Consider the following 17,916-nt stretch of genomic DNA (forward strand, 5'->3'; position numbering starts at 1 on the left):
GACAGAAAGCTGTGCTCTAAGTGATACATAAAATAGAGTCCCCCTGAGCGTTGAAAGGCTAAGTGTGGCAGCAACCCCGTGCGCTGACAGCCTCCTTCACCTTTTCCTGCAGCCTTTCACCACCGACTCCTGAACTCCGGCCGGCGGCAGGAACGGAGCAGTGGTGCAGGGAGGAAGCAGCAGTGCAGGAGGGAGCTGCGGCGGTGCGGGTCGGAGCTGCAGCGGCACGGAGGGAGCAGCAGATGGCGCGGCCGCCACCCGCCTCCCCGCGGCCGCTCCAGCCCTCCCGGCCCCGGAAGCGCTCCCGCCTCCGCTGCTCCCGGCCCGGAGATCCCTCCCTCGGCCTGGCGGCGCCGGGGCACCGGGGCCTGTGCCGGGCGGCTCCAGACGGCGGCACCATGGCGGCGGCCGCGGCCGCGGCGACGGCGGCGCCCTCGGCCCCGCCGAAGAAGATCGTGGCGCCCACGGTGTCGCAGATCAACGCGGAGTACGTGACACAGGTAGGGCCGGCGGCGCCTCCGGGCCGCCTCTGCCGCGGCCGCGGCTCGAAAGGACATCCTGGCGATGTTTAAATAGCCTTTGCAGGCCTATTGTGGGTGATAGGGACAGGGTCTCGCTGGTCGCAGTTGGTGAGGGATGTACGCCTCTGTCCTGTACGAGAGGTGCTTCCCCCGCGCTTCCGACCAGCGGGATTTACAAAGCAGCGCTGCCAAACGCATCCGTGCAATGCACTGCGCGTCGCTGTAGGGCGTGCTTTAATGTGAGAAAAGCTGCCGAGAGTTCCTTGTTAGTTAAAGTTCTACGTGATTTCCTACAAGTCTTCTTTCTTCTTTTCTTTCTTATTTTATTTTTTTTTTTTAAATCTGCTCTCCTTCCTCTACCAGACCATCAAGAAGCTTGAATAAAGTTGCACAGGAAGCTCTTGTCATCATTGCTCAGGAGTATTGGTGAAGTGATGGCTGCAGCAAAGAGCCTTAAAATGCTAGACTTTTCTATATCGCCTCTAGTTAGTTGTCACATTCCTCAAGGAAGCATAATCACTAGCCATTTGACATTTGCAGTTCCTAAAAGTTTATGGCTTATTTTTGATGGATTTGTTAGACGTTAGTTAAGAATAGGAAATGTTTGTTAGATAGCAGCCTATGCATCTGAAATTTTTCCAAAGAATCGCATTTCTGTTGAAAGAGGTTTAGGCATAAAAGCCTATAAACAGCAGTGCTTATCAGCCTTAAATAAGCATGGCTGTTAAAAACATGATTTTGTTACTTGTAGTTAGCATAAGCTGAAATTAAGCAAGATACTAGTGAAATAAAGTTTGGAGATGGGATATGTTGTAGAGATGTTGTGTCATTGACATGAAAATGTATGTATTTAACCTTTCTTTTTTTTTCCTTCTGCAGTTAGCAAATAAATACTGGGCTCCACATGTGAAGAAAACATTGTCTTTTGATGTAAAGGTAATTACTTCTACTGGAATTTTGTTGGGGGCTGTAAAGGAATGAGGATCAACCAGTCTGTGATGTACCAATATTTAGCGTTGCTTATTTTATATGAGACTATTAGGAGACTGCTTGGAAGGTCAGCTGTTGCTTGAGACAATGTAATTTGTTATGTATTTGTAGTTTATAAATGTAGGCACTACATTTACAGGAAGGTATGCTGTAGCATGCAGTTATTTTGTATTCTATTCAGTTTATTTTGGCCCGAAGTTATGAGGGCAAAAGACTTTCAAGCATCTCCTTGGAGGTGAAAAGATGCTTGAAGAGGTTCTACTTTTAGAAATCAAATGGGGGTGAAAGATGCAGGTATTACTGAACTGTGTTCTTTCTAAAAGCTTCTTTGGTAAGCTTCCATTGGACAACTTTATTGCCATTGTGGTGGACATGTGCATTTTGAATGTTTAAAATTTGGCATAGTGTGTTAGATTTTGTGTATTGCAGGGTACTTAAATAAGTATCCTGCAATATACAAAAGCTAAGTTTCTTTTCCTTGTGGATATTTGCCTAAATCTCCATTTAGCCTCAGTTTATTTTGTAGTATTTGTGATAGTTAGAACTGTAGATTGTTAGGATGTACATCAACAGCTGAACTGCATCTCTGTGTCATGTGATGTCAAAATGTGCCAGACTAGAAGTCTGTTATGACTTATAGTGCAGGTTCTTTCATTCTTGTTGGAAAAATTTTTTGGAAGTATTTTAATAGCTGTAAGCAGAGAGTATCTAATTCAGAGTAAAATGTCTTAATGCATTTTGAATCACATTTGTGGGTATATAAAAGTCTCTTAAATTTTTTTCCATAGGTCATTGAAGATGTTTATACAAAAGAAATTGTCAGGTCAAAGTAAGTAGACCGGTTGCTTTCTCTTATTTACTACCATTCCAACAGTAACAATGTTGGAGTTGTTTCTGATGTTTGATGGAACACTTTCAAACTTGCCTATATGTTAAAAGCAGATGAAAATTACTCAAGTGCATTTAAGTAATTTAACTATGATGGTATTTCAAAGTCTGAATGTGGTAACAAGAGAGTTCCTAAGCCCATAAACCTTAAATGTGATGGTTGGAGTGAATATTTTTCAGACCCTTTCCCTGGTGGCCTGTTGTCTTTTATGTTGGTTTTGTTGTGGTTGTTATAGAAGGCTGATCTCTTCTTTTGCCACTAAGGAATGTAAAGAACAAAAACTGCTGCAGAGTGCACTGCCTCCACCTTCCTCCTCTGTTCTGGCTGCTCTTACCAGATTCATGAAGGGAAAGTGGTTTCAGTGAATTGTACTGTTAGATGGGGGGAGACAAATCCGAGATACACTGCACTCTGCAGCTCTCTGTGCAGAAAAGAGGTGTAACTGTAGCTGGAGCTTTTTGGGGAAGATTGAGCTCTGCAGAGAATTCTCTTTATTATTCCTGTATGATAACAATCTTAAGAATTTGTCATATGGAGTCAAAGCAAACTTGCATTGCCAGTCACTAAGAAGAAAACACCATTATGAACAGATTAAAAATATAATTGTAGTTTTCCAGGAGACACTCTCATCCACAGGCAGTTTGTATCATCAAGGCTATTAGAAGTGGTGTTTTCATATTTAAAAGACCTACATGAATCTCTTTGAAATGTGAATTTAATTGCTTAATGAATCTCTATGAACTTTAGCATCTCCAGTGTTCCAGCAGTTGCTTCTGCATTCAAGTGGTTGCTATTGCATGGAAATGTCAGGACAGAAGTAATTCCTGAGTGTTTCTACAAGTTTCCTTCTATAATGAAATAAAGGAAAATATAGTAATTTTCCATGCAGCTGTGTGTGGGAGGCTTTCTTTCCTGTGTTTATTGATTAATTTTTCCTTTTTAGGTTTGCCATTAGGAAGATAATGCTTCTTGAATTCAGGTGAGCTAATGGGAGGGAAATTTGGAGTTACATTTTCCTAGGAACCTGTAAAGTTGAGAAGGAAATGCAGGGCAGTAAGACAGTTTGAAGGTAGTGTATTTGTTCATAGTTTGTAATGCCTTGAATTGTGTACTGAGAAAAATTAAGTGAGGAGACCTTAGTTTAAAGAGGAAATAATTCCATAAATATAAGTGACATCTCAGACTGTCTTGTTTTATGATTCTCAATTTCTAGTGTCAGTGGAACACCGAGAAGGAGAGTATGAATGAAATAAGTGAAAAACTTGGGTCTGTAATTTGGAATGTATCATTAAGCCTTAAATCAGAACTCACTGAAATCAGAGAAGTTTTTGGATTATGTCTCTTAGTATGAGGTTAAAAATGGATTTTGCTGCAGCAGCATCATTAATATTTTCTTCTCTTGAAAAAGAATGGAAATCTGTTTAAACAGTGGTTCACAACTGCTTCAGACTTTCCTGGAAGAATTTACAGAGTATGTCTAAAAAGATGTAAAAGAAATATTAGCAATATGTACTTAAAACCACAGTATTTTATGTTCTGTTTGGTTCTTATATCTCTCAAATCTTAAGAAAAAATATGAGCTGTTTTTTGTTTGAGATACCTTATATATTTCAGAAAGGCTCAAGTCCCTAAGTTAGTATCAGTAACTACAAGGGACAAACTTCCCTTGGTTTTTTGCATCTTAATTAGAAAAAGTGCAGAAGAAAAAATGTCAGTTGTGGTTAAGGGTTTGACACTAACAAATGTCATGCAATGGACTTCTGGAATTTGTATGTCAGCAGTAGAACAGGGTTAGAGGTTCCTGTCCTTTCTGTGAAAGTGTTAGTGTCATCAGTTACTGAGTCTAACAAGTTTTGCTTCAGTGACCTAGATGAGAGGTAACTTGAGGAACTACTCACAAACTATGAAGATGGCTTCTGGGGGAAGGAGGGGAAAAAAAGCCTTGTGGATAACTGCTTTTTTAAATGAGTGACAGATTATGTGGGTGGCTGCAACTAATGAAATACTCTTTATCTCTTCACAGTCAGTACCTTGAAAATTACCTATGGATGAATTATTCTCCAGAGGTGTCCAGTAAGGCATATTTAATGTCAATCTGCTGTATGGTGAATGAGAAGTTCAGAGAGAATGTCCCTGCGTGGGAGGTAACTGATTTCAATTGCAGCTAGAATTGACTTTGATCTGCAAGTTGCAGCTTTTACAGCGTGCTCACTTACAGTGACAGAAGGTGGAAGAGCTTGTAGTGTTAAAAAGGAAATGGTGCCTCAGCTGGAGTACCTCATGTGGTGTTTCAAACTTTGTGTTCTTTTTTGGGGAAGGGAATGGACAGGTGAAACATTACTTGATTCCTTCTGGTGTGAAAGTCCTTGGTTCTGCTGTGAGATGCTGAACATTATCACCAGCTTTTACTTTTTTGTCACTTGACAGAGGTTGGGTATTTACAGGGAAGTTCTTGTTCTGATATTGAAGGAAAAAGAAGGATTTCTATATCTGTATATTCAAGATGGCACTGCTGAAAGTCTAATGTATTATCCAATAACACCTTGCTTAAAACATGTGCATATTGGTTTCTACTTTTTTGCTTTATTTTAAAATAATGTCTTACTCTTCTTTTGTGTATATTGTTTGGTTGTTTGGTTTTTTTTTTTTTGGTAATAATAGGTTTAGAAATTATTTAATGTTTCTACAAACAATCCAGGTTTTACAGGCCACCTCAACAACAGAAGCCTAGTTATGCATGGCATTATTTCAGAAGCACACTGAGTTCAATGTGTGTGCCATTACTTGAGTGTTGGCAAAGCACAAAGGATTAATAACTTGCTCATATATTATCTGTGTGCTTTTCTTCTGGCACATGTGCTAGAAGTAAAATGTCAGGTGCACATTATGGTCCAAGCAGCTTAGTTCAATTTATTTGGTACATGCCTGCCCTTGTAAAGGAATGACTTTATCTTGGTGATTATTCAGTTTATCTTTTTCCTGCTCATATGCCTCAGTGGAAGTTCCAGGACTATAATTGATCTCTGATGGTTTTTATTTGCTCACTTTTTGCACATCACTTAAGGCTGCCATAGCTTTGGCCAAAACCTACCATTTATCTTCTAGCTGGGAGATGTTAGAGTATTTCTGTGCAGTCACGAGGTGAACATCCCCACAAGGCTTCACCTGTGCTTCTTGTTTAGTTTGTCCTGTGCATCACCTGTTAGACTATGCAGAAGGTATAGGGGGAGAATCCCTTGTCAGAAGGATATCATTAGTCTGTTTTGCTTGTGCTGCCTGGTTAGAATAAATGAAAATGAAAAAAACTAATCCCTTCATTTATAGATTTAAATGGATTTAGAGAATTTCTGCTATGGTATGTGAATGAAGATTGAAATTATTTCTATCAACCTGACTCAAAGTTACCTTCCTCTTCTATTCCTAGACATTCAAAAAAAGGCCAGAACATTTTCCTTTCTTTTTCAAACGCATACTGGAAGCATCGCTGGTCGAAAATGAGAGTGAGTACTCTCTGCATGAACAGACAGTCCTGCTGCTTTTCCTTGATCACTGCTTCAATAGTTTGGTATGTTAAAAGTAAATGTAAATATTTCCAGTGTGCTTATGCTGTTTTGTGTTTGTAGCAGTTTAGTTTGAGCAATTTCTTCTTACAAGACAAATGAAGCCAAATTCTGATTTAAGGAAAACACAGTACCAGAGGGCTTTTACCCTCTGTTTTGACTCTGACTCATCTCTCTCTACACATTTGCTTTTCTCTGGTATAAGGTCGTAGATGAGACTTGCAACGGAAGGATTGGCAGTTAGACAGGATTTAATACAAACTTTTGTATTAAAAATGGTACTGTAAAATTTCTGTATTTATTTTTGAAAAGATGCTTTACATTTAAAACCGATTAGTTACTACTGTGCTTTTTTTAGTTTGCTAAGAAATAGCACAAAAATTATTTCCATTAATTATTGAGAAAGACAGTGAGGCTTTTTTCACTTTTGAAACCAGGTTTAGATACAATTTTTATCTGCAGTTCTCCTAAGTTAGTTTTAAGAAAGCATTAGACCAACTTGTGTTCTCAATCTGTGGTTAAGACAGAGTTAAAGATCTTAAGTAGCAAGCAGGAAGAACTCTTTACCTGTTATGTATAGCAGTGCTCTCTAACCTCTCTTGCTACTGGGCTTTTTCCTTACTTATATTTCATGTGGGGTGTATTATCCAAAATCAGGTCTGCACAAATAAAATTATCTCTCAGACAAAACAACATAGAAAGTGTATTAGTTGATTTTGAGATTAGGAATTATTTTGGGAGCCAGTAACCATCTTGAACTTTATGTGTATAGCTTATTGAGATAGTGTTTTTCTGTAGTGGCCACAATGGTAAAATGCATCTTCATTTTACGTAGTTTGATGGTGACTACAGAATCCTTCTTGTAGAGCATATTTCTAATAAAACATGATAGGGAAACTGTTGAAAATGTGCCTGTGAAAACACACTGTTATTAGAAGCTGCCCTTCTTTGTGAAAGGCAGAATGGAATAGTCACAGTAGTGTTTTTAGTGAAGAGCACTGAAGTTTGAAGTTTCAGAGTGCTGAGAATGGAGTATTTGTCCATGAAGACAATTAATTGAAATTTTTCAGTAGCTCAGGAAAGAGGGAAAACTTTGTGGATCCAGATCATAGGCATAGTGGGAGAGAGCACATTTGAACTGACTTGGAGAAAATGGTTTGTTTCAGACAATGAGAAGAGTGTAGAAGTGAGAGAAACTTGATAAATTAAGGGCTCCAGGAGACAAAGAACAGCTTAAAACCAAGTAGAGAAAGCACGGTGGGTGAGTTCAGGAATAAGAAATGATGGAAGAAGGAACATCAGTTCTCAGCAGCTTTTGTCCTAAAAGTACTTGCAGGGATGGGGCCCATGGTGAAGTGTTAAGAACTGACAGACTCCATGAAAAGAACCTAAAATACAGAGGTGTCTCTGGGTAAGGTTATAGTGCAGGTTCCTGTTAGGAAATTGTGAAATCTTATAAAACCATATAAATATTTTTGTCAGATTTGTACATAGACGTATTTTGTAAGACAGGCATATCAAAAAACATAAGAATGTTCTAAAATTTTTTATTATCTGTGACTTTCTAACAGGAAGTGGATTTGATCAGAGGACAGGTGCAGCAGCTGATTTCCTTACCCATGTGGATGGCTCTACAACCTGTAAGCATAACACTGTTAACTGGCAGAGCAGTTTTAGGCAGTGTCCAAATCCTGTACAGTAAATTCTCATGGAATACTGTTGAGGAACTCTAATATTTACAGCGTTGCTATAGAATTACATTTTTGTCTGCTTTGCTAAATCCTTTTTGTTTTTTTGTTGCAAATTTCCATGTAATAATGTTTTTTATGAAACTTTTTTTTTTTTTTTTTCAGAAAACTGAACTTTGTTGTTTATAGCATCTTCAAGCTATAATTTGTAGACAAGGCCATGAGGTCACAGGGAGGCAATGGAGTTGACATCTAGTCATGGCTGGACTCTCTAGCATTATTTCCTTTTTGTTTCACAGTGATACTTAGTGAGAGTAGACAGAGACAGTTCTTTATTTCAGTTTGTTATATATTTTTTCCTTTTTTTTAATAAAAAGACTGGACTGTATTTTTATTTCATGAAAACAAGGCTCCTTGGTGACTGAATATCACTTTAACATTACAGAATCGATTGGAACAAGAGTTGAAAAAGACACCAAAACTAAGAAAATTCTGGAATCTAATTAAGAAAAATGATGCAAAAATGGATGAAGAGTCAAGAATGCAGTATGTACAGAAGCCTTTTTTCCTTAATGCATTCATTGTGTTTCAGCTAAAATAAATTGTTTCAATGAAAAAGGTGGTTTTTGAAAACCTGTGGCCAATGAGGATTCATCATACATGGTCTCCTGGAAGCTCTTCTGTTTTTCAGTAGTCTTTATGCAAAATACTGTTATAGAACTTCATCTTTTATTTGGTCAGTGAATTTGTGATTTCAAATCTTAAAACTAAAGGATGAAGGCACAAAAGAATATTCATGTAGCTACTCACTTTTTTTCACGACCTTTAGCAAGTGTTTCACTCTTAGGTATATATAGCTTATGCAAGAATTTCAGTAATGTGTGTCTATCTCACCAAAATTAAATGTTCCAATGCTTTTGTGCTGCAGTGTGCTAAGGTGTAGGAGGGGACTGACTTCTCCTTGACACAGTAAGAAGCATGGGTTGTTAACCAGTTTCTGTGCCCAAAAATGTAGGCTGCTAATCTGTCTTCCTGAGTGCAGAGAGGAGAGTTTTCATCTAAACAGTTTAGGTGTGTTTCAAAGCAGCCTACTGTTAGTATAATAATTTTGAGGCAGCTAACTTTGTATTTGTGAAAGCTACAATATCCTTCCAGTCTGCATTTAAGGAGTATTAATTATTTTGTCTTATGTCCAATTTTAGAGCATATCGAGAGAGAAGATTTCTTTCACAGCTCATTCAGAAATTCATTTCTGTTTTAAAGTCAATACCTGTCTCAGGTAACTGTGTTTCTTATGTTACTTTGTTATCTGGTAATCTGTTTGAAAATCTTTTTGTGTTGCTGAAGCAACTAGTCCGTAGGATATCAGTCTGAAGTTGGGGACCTTATTCAGATGAGCCTTGTAGTGGGCACTATGCCTGTCTACATGGATTTCATATCAAAATGAATATGCAAATCTGTATATACTTTAAAAATTAAACAGTAAAAAGCTACTTTAAACCTCCTTCTATTCAGTATGCACTTAGTAAAAACAATATTTCTGGGAACTGATATTCTTTACTGTGTGCTTAGAGCCTTAAAGCATTTCATACTTACTTAAGTACCTTATTAAATAGATGGTATAAATGGATATCATAAGGCTCTGTCTGTTCATACTGTTGATTTACAGTAAGAACAAAAGCCTAAGTGAAGTGAAATTCTGTAAGATTTGACTGCTCTTGAGTCATTGTGACAAGCAAAATTATCTCCTTGCCTGATTTAGAAAGGAAAAGTGTTTGTGGAGGAAGGTGTTAGCCTTTTAACAGAAGAGGGTTATTATGCTCTAAGCACAGCACAATTTGGGTGAAATCAGTTCCCAGAGTTTTCCTTTCTCTGTTAAACTCTTAGCAAACTTCAGCTCTTAACTAAGCTGTAAATTTTGTAATGTGGCTTCCTCAGAAAGGATACTTATCCCTTCTGATTTCCTAATTATACTAAACCCGTTTTAGATTTACTTCAACATTTCTTTGGAGGCTGTAAGAGTTGGAAAGTCATCAAGGGAGATGTGGTGTGTTTTGACATGATTCTAAAGGCTCCTTAGTAGTCACCTCTGAGTACCTTTGAATATGGTCAAGGCCTTTTGCACACATCTTGTTTGCAGCTTTTAAAAATGTATTTTTGAGTACCTGGCATTAAAAGTTCTTAACAAACATAATGGGCCAGTGATACCTTGTGGAAGTGAGCATTTTTGCTTGTTATTCCAGGTTTTTCAAAGCAGATAAAATCACTCCTGAAATTCTGGTTCTGTTACTCTTTCATTGTTAACCAGAAGAATTTTTAATATAAGAAAGGATTGTTTTAAAAAGAGAATAATATTTTAATTAGCTTTTAACAAGATTAAAATTAATACTTTTATATTTGTAGCATTTATTTAGTTTTTAAGGAATTGTTCAAGTGTAAGTATATTGTGATGTGGATCAATTTAAACTTTTTTTAATTTTTTTGTCTAGGTCCTATTTCTATGGACAAAGTTCATTATTGTGAGAGGTTTATTGAACTCATGCTAGACCTTGAGGTAAGTTTTTAAATGGATTCAGCCAGTTTCCAGGTGTACTTTTCTAGGGTTAAAGTGCATAAAGTAATTATTACAACCTTATTCCAAATAGGAGGTGATTATGTCACAGCTGTGCATGTGGTTGTTTGAAAGTGATTTAAAAGGGATTTTTCATCTGTAAATAAAAGATTGTAGCATTGCATCCATACTTGGAGCTGACCAGCAATGTTGATAAGCCAGCAGACAAAACTAGGATCCTAAAGTGCTTAATGAAGAGGATTTAGTTGGAATAGAGGTAATAATACTGGCCATTTCTGAAAATGTGTAATGCTTTAATTGGTAGGAATAATTCAGAATTATTCTTCCCCCAGTGCATAACAGGTCACTTAAAATCTCTTTTGTGTTGTTGGGTTAAATCCCAGAAAGCAGCAGTAGTCTGAAATGCAAACTATTCCTTTTTGGCTAGACTTCATTATTTAGAAGTACCAGGTCTGGGGATCTGCAGTTTATTAGAGTCATGAGGCATGGAGCAAGGCTTTCTGAAGTTTTCAGCAGATACCAAGGAAGTGAGACAGTTTTAAGCACCACAGTACCGGTATTAAAAGGCATTCATTTGCAATATTTTGCATGAGTAATTATTTTAGAGTAACTTCAGATTCAGAAGGCACTGTGAAATAAAACAAGCGTTTTCTGAAACAGTGTCACAGGGAACTTTAAAATGCTTTTGTGGTGGATTTCTGCAGACTCACTCTGTTAAATCACTGAAGTAGTCTGTGCTTGTAGTTGCAATAGATTGAGTAATTTAATTTAGAGCTTGCTGTCTTATTTATGTAATATACTCTGGTAAGAGAAAACATGTTGGAAGGTGAACTAAAGTCTGACTTAAAATGCTTAGAAGCATTTTTAAGATTGGTTCCCTCTAGGTATTATAGAAAGATTAGAATTCAGACAGGTTATAAAGCCTGTTCTAGTGACTGTAACAAGCAAACTAGAAGTTAGCTGTAAATTCAAGTCTTTTTGCCTTTGTAGCATGTACTGGGTTAATGGGCTCTTTTTACTTGGCTTTTTTCAGAATATTACTGTTTCATATTACAGTGTATATGCTGCATATCAAAACTGGTGATTTGATAATTTGAAAGTAATAATTCAGTGGAGAGTTCTTACAGTTTTATGAGTTTGTTTTCATCATTATTGTACAAGGCAACCAACATTTTCTATTACAGATTTTTTTATTTTCTTCATCTCAATTCTAAACATCATGCTGATGGCTTTTTGGCTTTCTAAATTCAGTCTGCAGAGAACAGCAAATTTTTCACTTAAATTGTTGTGGTCTTCTGTATGCTGTTCAATATTTGCTACATATAGCAGCTTAATCTATTTACATTGAAAAGAAAAGATCTCTATTTGTGTTGTTATTAAAGATTTGAAAAACACTTGAGTATTTTGCAAAGAAGAAAAGATACCCTGTCATATTTAGAAGAAGCAGTTGGCGATTTTAAAGACCTCAAGCTTAAAATTAATTTAATTAGTGTAGAAAACAGACATTTAAAACAATGCTGAAGCAGTTTTACTTATCATTTTTAGCACACAATCATTCTGTAGACATTTAGTAGTAGAATAATTGCTTTATTTAATTTACTTTTTGACTGGCTGGCAGGATGGATGCTCACTCATGGCAGGTTCATGCCGTGCTCCCTGTTACATAAAGGACTGTTCATGGCAGCTTACCTGCATCAACCCAGTGTCTTGGCATACATAACTGCTGCTTTAATACCTCTGTGAGGGTATTAGATATGCAAATAACTGCAGCAATCTATCTTAATATGCCTTCTTGCAATGGAAAATCCTGAGAAGCCAGGACTTCTTACTTTTTGAGGAGCTGCTTGTATTAACATAATGTTATTTACCACAGGCTTTGCTCCCCACACGGCGCTGGTTTAATACAGTGTTGGATGACTCCCATCTTGTTGTTCACTGTTACCTGTCTAGTCTTGCTAAAAGAGAAAAAGAGGGTCATCTCTTCTGCCAGGTGAGATACAAAGTTCTTGAAAAGAACTTTTTCATTCCCTTTGTTTCTGAATGCTGCAGTTGGTTTCTTTTTTTTTTTTTTAAATAGGCTTTTGTTTGATGCAAACTACATCTTTATTTAAATCTTTCACACAGTATTTTTTCTTACCTGTGCCTATGTGTGTAACTACTCACATAGCCTTTCATGGAATCACAGAGTGGCTTGGGTTGGCACAAATCTTATAGATCATTCACTTCCAATGCCCCTGCCATGGACAGGGACACCTTCCACTAGATCAGGTTACTCAGAGTCCCATCAAACCTGGTCATGAACACCTCCAGGGATGGGGCATCTGTGCGCACCCAGTTCCAGTGCTTCACCATCCTCACAGTGAAAAGTTTTATCCTGCTGTCTAATCTAAACCCACTCTCCTACAGTATAAGGCCATTCCCTCTTGTCCTATGACTACATGTTCTGTGAAAAGTCCTTCTCCATCCTTGTAGCTCCCTTTAGATACTGTAAAGGAAGCTATAGGGTCTCCCTCGAGCCTTCTCCAGGCTGAACAGTCTCGACTCTCAGCCTGTTGTTAGAGAAGAGGTGCTTCAGCCCTATAGTAAACTCCTCTGGACATTTGCCAGCAAGGTTTTTTAGTGTTGGAGACCCCAGAGCTGGACATAGTACTGCAGGTGGGGTCTCACAAGTGCAAAGTAATATTTCTGCTTCTGATTTTGAGTTCTTAAAAGTACAAGCTAGAAAGCAGTGCAGCTTCTGGCATGCTTTACCACACACATAGCAGAAGTTGTCACCACTGCATTCTTCTCTCGTTCATTTTGACTTCACCCTGTTTTGCACTGCAGCTGTTTTTCACTTCTGTCCTTCAGTTTACTCACTCATAGCTAGTACATTGTTTTTTATATGGCAGGGTCTGAAGATCTGTCCCCTTTCCTGCATCTCAGCTGCTTTTCCTGCTGCTTGCTGTCCCCCATCTCTGCCACTTGTTCGTTTTCTCTGAGGGTCAGTATTGATGGTACACAAAGGCAGCAGCACATCTGAATAATTTTCTTCCTCCAAGTTAAATAATCCTATTGAAAGATCAAATGAACTTCAGAGCTGCCATCAGAGAGGGCAGAAAGGCACAAGGCCTCTCCCTTTTGGTAGCAGGAAGCGGTAAGTTGGGTTCAATGACAGCCTCTGGCTAGATCACCTTACTGTGATGAGTTTCAATTTCAAGCCCTAGTATATCAAGAAACCCTATTGCTTGTGGACTATACTGAAATTTTGATGGCTTGCAGATGAGATACCTAACAAAAACTGTTTTGTGCATCAGCCAAGTATAAAATTCAGATACTATTCCCAGTTCTTCTAGAACTTCGAGGAGCTCTTGTTTGTGCATTTGTCCTCTTGAACTGTGGTTTTGTTTGTCGTATTTGTGGAGTGTCTCTTATTGTTAATCCACTAATTTATATTGATGATGTCTCAGCTTTTAGATATGCTCAAATTCTACACTGGCTTTGAAATTAATGATCAGACTGGAAATGCTTTGACAGAGAATGAGATGACTACAATTCACTATGACAGAATTACTTCTCTGCAGGTAAGTAGAGGATGAAGTGCTTATGAGAGACAGAGGATTTGGTTTTGCTGTTGTAGTCTGATTTGCATTTGGGATAGGTAGGAGGTTATTTCCCAAATCAAACCCTTTATTTTCCCTCTTGAGTTACAGGAATAACTTTAGCTTGGCTGTCTGAAGCAATTGAAGATGTGTAGAGGTGGATGAGACTATGACTAATTACTATGCTCTAGCAAAACATCAGCATTTTTGACCTTGTGTTACCAGAATGAACTGTTCCTGTTAAGTCTGTTAAGAAGGGAAAGCAGAATGCTGTAGGACCCTGTGGTGATGCAGTAGGTGGCAGCATTTCCTCAAGATCAGTGTGCGCATATGCCTACAGTGGTCCCTTGTACAAATTCACTCACACTTTATACAATTGTTTGTATCAGTTTTAACAGAACAATTCAAGGAAACATGGTTAAGTTAAACTTGTTCCTGGCTTTTCTTAGTTGCCTGCAAAGCTCTGTATCTGCTCCCTTATGTTTTATTTTAATGACAACAAATGGTGGTATAAGGGTGAAATAAGGAAGATAGTGTGTCAGAAGTAGAGGAGTAACAAATAGATGATGTTAAGAAAAACAGAGATTCAATCTGGCTTGTATTTCTACCCTGGTGGGGTCCACAGAGTGGGTCATGTTATGAACCAGAAGAAACTGTGCTTTTTTCTAAGTATTTAAACAGTTATTAAATCATTTGATTAATATGCTTACATCCACTTTCCATGCATGAATCTTTTGCAGAGAGCAGCGTTTGCACATTTCCCAGAATTATACGACTTTGCACTCTCAAATGTAGCTGCAGTAGATACTCGTGATGCACTGGTGAAGTTATTTGGACCTCTTAGGTAAGTTAGCAAATTGAAATTGAAGTTCTTGGTTCTCAGTGTGATTAAATTTAACAAATTTCCAGCCTTTTTTTCTTCTGACTTCTCATGTGCATAGCCAGTAGTTAATGTCTAACTTGTTTAGTTTATTTTTTTTACTCTGTTCTGTAGAAGAACTACAACAGAAATCATGAAATCATGCCACTGTATTAACTGTACTGTATTGTAAATTCTGTGAGTAAAAGGATAGCAGTGTGTATTTTGACAAAGGCAGTGTATGCTTTGTTGCTTGCTTCTGTGTCAGGTCTTGAAATAATACAAAAATATCCACCCCTTGCCATGTTTATTGTAGGTGAGGCGTTCAGCTTACACCTTATACACAAACTTCACTTAACAGCCTGACCCGTAATTGTTTAGCTCTGGTGGAATCAGACGGCTGGAGTTTTCTTTAAGGAAAAAGCAGCCGCAGTAGGTGCTGTCTCTGGTTTCAGTGTGACAGAGGCTTCTTGTTTTCCTTTCGCCGTGCAGCTCCAACGTTCTCCACCAGGTGGCGTCGTACCTGTGCCTGCTGCCGCCGCTGGCCGAGGGGGAGGACACGAGCCACGAGAAGGAGTTCCTGCTGGAATTGCTGGTAGAAACATGAATAATGCTCCTTGCACTTCTTCTATTGAAAAATCAAGGCAGAGCTACATCCAGCAGCTGCACTGCAGTACAGTAGTCGTTTACAATGTTTTCTGAGCCACCTGTGAGCCACAGCAGTGTTGTTGCAGTAATTGGAATGTTAAGATGGGGTTTAAAACCATATAAATTAAGTATTCGAAAATGCCTATTCATAAATATAGTTTCCATGAGAAACTATATTTATGTGGTTTTTTAGGTCAATAAGCAGAGCCTTTGAAACAGTTTTGAGTTCTTCTGAAAAAGTTTTTGTCCCATTTAAAAACAAAAAGATCTGCCAAAGTAGATCCAGATATTCAGTATCTATTTGGGCCCCAAACCAATTTGAAATATTGTTTGATGCACGTCATGGTTTTTTGGATATTCAAGGTGTAGCAATACTATTGTAGGCTTCTAATTTGATATCAGAATACTGTAGCTGTTTTTCGAAATCTCATTCATGAGTTTGTTTTGTGGTTGATTTTTTAAAAAAAATAGTTCATGTGGTTTTCTAAGGTATTGAAGGTAGTGATACGCCTATGGCTGCCATGGAAAGATATTTGTTCAGATAACATATTATAGTATTGGATAGATTTTTTTTGTGTCCCAAAGAGGAAACAAAGACTAACTGTTACTGAATGAGTAGTATTAGTTAGGTACTGACCATATTTTTAATGGAAAGTAAAGTAAGTTTTATTTGAAGTTGATTCTCTGCTGAGCCTTGACTGAGTATTTTCAATTCTGTTGTGCCATTTTTGGTCTCTGAATACCCAAAGGATTGTTTGATTCTTGTACTATGACCAGTAGTTGGACTATGTCTTTGTTCATCTTCTGATGTAACTGTTTGCATTTAGTTATATTAAAATATTTAATTAGAAAAATATTGATGGAGAAAACTCAAGTGATCACCTTATGAATTATTATCTGTTTCAAAAGTATCTTTATTGTTCCTTTTTGACTCAGAGATTTGAAATGCTTCCTTTCTTTAGGTTTCCCGTCATGAGCGACGAATATCTCAAATTCAGCAGCTCAACCAGATGCCTCTCTATCCCACAGAGAAGATTATTTGGGATGAAAATATTGTGCCAACTGAATATTACTCTGGAGAAGGTATGATTAGTAGTTCAGTAAATGCTGCAATTAAAAAAGGAATTCTGATGTGTTCTGTTTATTCTGTCCAGGAAACTTACACACGGTACTTTGGCATCTTCCAGTATCTTAGAGTAAGATCAGGGGGTATCACAGGTTGTTGTAATGCTCTGAGCCATTCAGGTTCTTAAATGCAGGTCAGGACAGCTCTACTGTCATTCATCCTGTTCTGGGTGGTTGACTTCTTTGCTGTGTGGTTATGTTTCATCAGCCAAATATATTAATGGCAATATGGGTTACAGAGGGGGAGGGAAGGGGGGGCAGGAGGAGAAGGCAGGTCATCATTGTGACTTTTTAATAGTGCATTAAAGAAATTTTGTTAATGATGAGATGTAATTTTGTCAAGTAACACTGGTTGCTAGTGGAAACATTTCCTCCTGTAGTGAACACGTTTGGAATTATGGTATTGATGGTGCTTTTTGTGAAGTGTTTCTTTTGCTGTCAGACTGTTACAAGTATTTTTTTTTCCTATTTTGCTTCTCTTAGTTTAGTTTACACTTTCTCTTTTTCATCTCCATGTGTTCTCCTGTCCTGGTTTCAAACAAAACAGTGTTGGTTTTGTGGTCTTACAAGGGTATTTTTGTGTTCTTAAACGTAATTAAATGAATTTGGTCTAAAATTTATGTAAGAGTAATTTAACCCAAGAATGTTAGGAGTATTGTTTCTATTTCCTTTTAGAAAATGAGGGAAGAAGAATGTCTCTTTGATGAACACTGTGCAGCCTTAAAGAGGTGTTGCTTCACACTTTGCCCTTTGTGCATATAACTAGCTTAACAGGACAGGGTTTCTTACTTGGCGTTGGGAAATGTATTAAAGTATTTTATCACCATCAGACTTTCCACAGTAATATAAATTACTGTGCTCTGCTGCCTTTCTTCATTGCTTTTGTTTCTCAGTGCATGTTAAAGTCAATATGCAGTACCTATACCAGAGAAAGGTTTCAACAGTGATATTGCAAGTTTCAAAAGCAAGATGTTTTCACAGGTCTTAAACATTGGTATCAACCTGGAATAGTAGTCCAGTAATGTTAGATGAGTAACTTACAGGAATTAAAATTATGGAAAATTTTCATCCAAGACTATCCTAAAACAATGGAAAAAGTTCTAGGACCTGTCTAGGAGTTCTAATACTCCTTGTGTAGTAGGATCTAATCTTCCTCTGTTTTTCTTTCTCATTTAAAAAACAAAGCAGTAATACAGACTTTAGAGATGAATGTTAAAATTTGATTGTTTGACTTAAAGATTTTTTTCTACATTAATGGTTTTTATGGCATCTAATAAACATAAAGCATGGGAATAGGGAAATTGTTGGATGGTTTTTATTATTTTATTAGCCTTTTTCATAATTTTTTAATGCTAGCTTAATTGTTGCACTTCCATTACTTTGTTGTGCATTTGATTTTCCTAAACTTCATTTTGTTGTCTGAATACATTAATGGATTTAATATTTAAGTAGTTCACTGTATTAATGCTAGAAGGATGAAAAT

At 37.6% G+C, this 17,916-nt stretch overlaps 1 protein-coding gene across 1 annotated transcript in view; it reads left to right on the top strand.

The window, feature by feature from the left end:
* The first annotated feature begins 1,355 nt into the window (after positions 1-1,355).
* The window catches only part of AQR (aquarius intron-binding spliceosomal factor), a 46,111-nt gene continuing 29,550 nt past the window's right edge, over positions 1,356-17,916 (top strand). Inside the window, exons 1-14 of the mRNA XM_054275997.1 lie at positions 1,356-1,457; positions 2,300-2,340; positions 3,344-3,379; positions 4,424-4,544; positions 5,825-5,965; positions 7,532-7,600; positions 8,094-8,194; positions 8,851-8,927; positions 10,138-10,202; positions 12,094-12,210; positions 13,670-13,783; positions 14,542-14,645; positions 15,153-15,255; positions 16,271-16,391. Coding sequence (XP_054131972.1) covers positions 1,356-1,457; positions 2,300-2,340; positions 3,344-3,379; positions 4,424-4,544; positions 5,825-5,965; positions 7,532-7,600; positions 8,094-8,194; positions 8,851-8,927; positions 10,138-10,202; positions 12,094-12,210; positions 13,670-13,783; positions 14,542-14,645; positions 15,153-15,255; positions 16,271-16,391 — 1,312 coding nt within the window. The remainder of the gene's footprint in view (positions 1,458-2,299; positions 2,341-3,343; positions 3,380-4,423; positions 4,545-5,824; positions 5,966-7,531; positions 7,601-8,093; positions 8,195-8,850; positions 8,928-10,137; positions 10,203-12,093; positions 12,211-13,669; positions 13,784-14,541; positions 14,646-15,152; positions 15,256-16,270; positions 16,392-17,916) is intronic.

Source organism: Melozone crissalis, unplaced genomic scaffold (assembly GCF_028551555.1).
Source record: "Melozone crissalis strain CALT ecotype California unplaced genomic scaffold, PUWL_Pcris_2 ptg000018l_1, whole genome shotgun sequence".
Classification (NCBI taxonomy): Eukaryota; Metazoa; Chordata; class Aves; order Passeriformes; family Passerellidae; genus Melozone; species Melozone crissalis.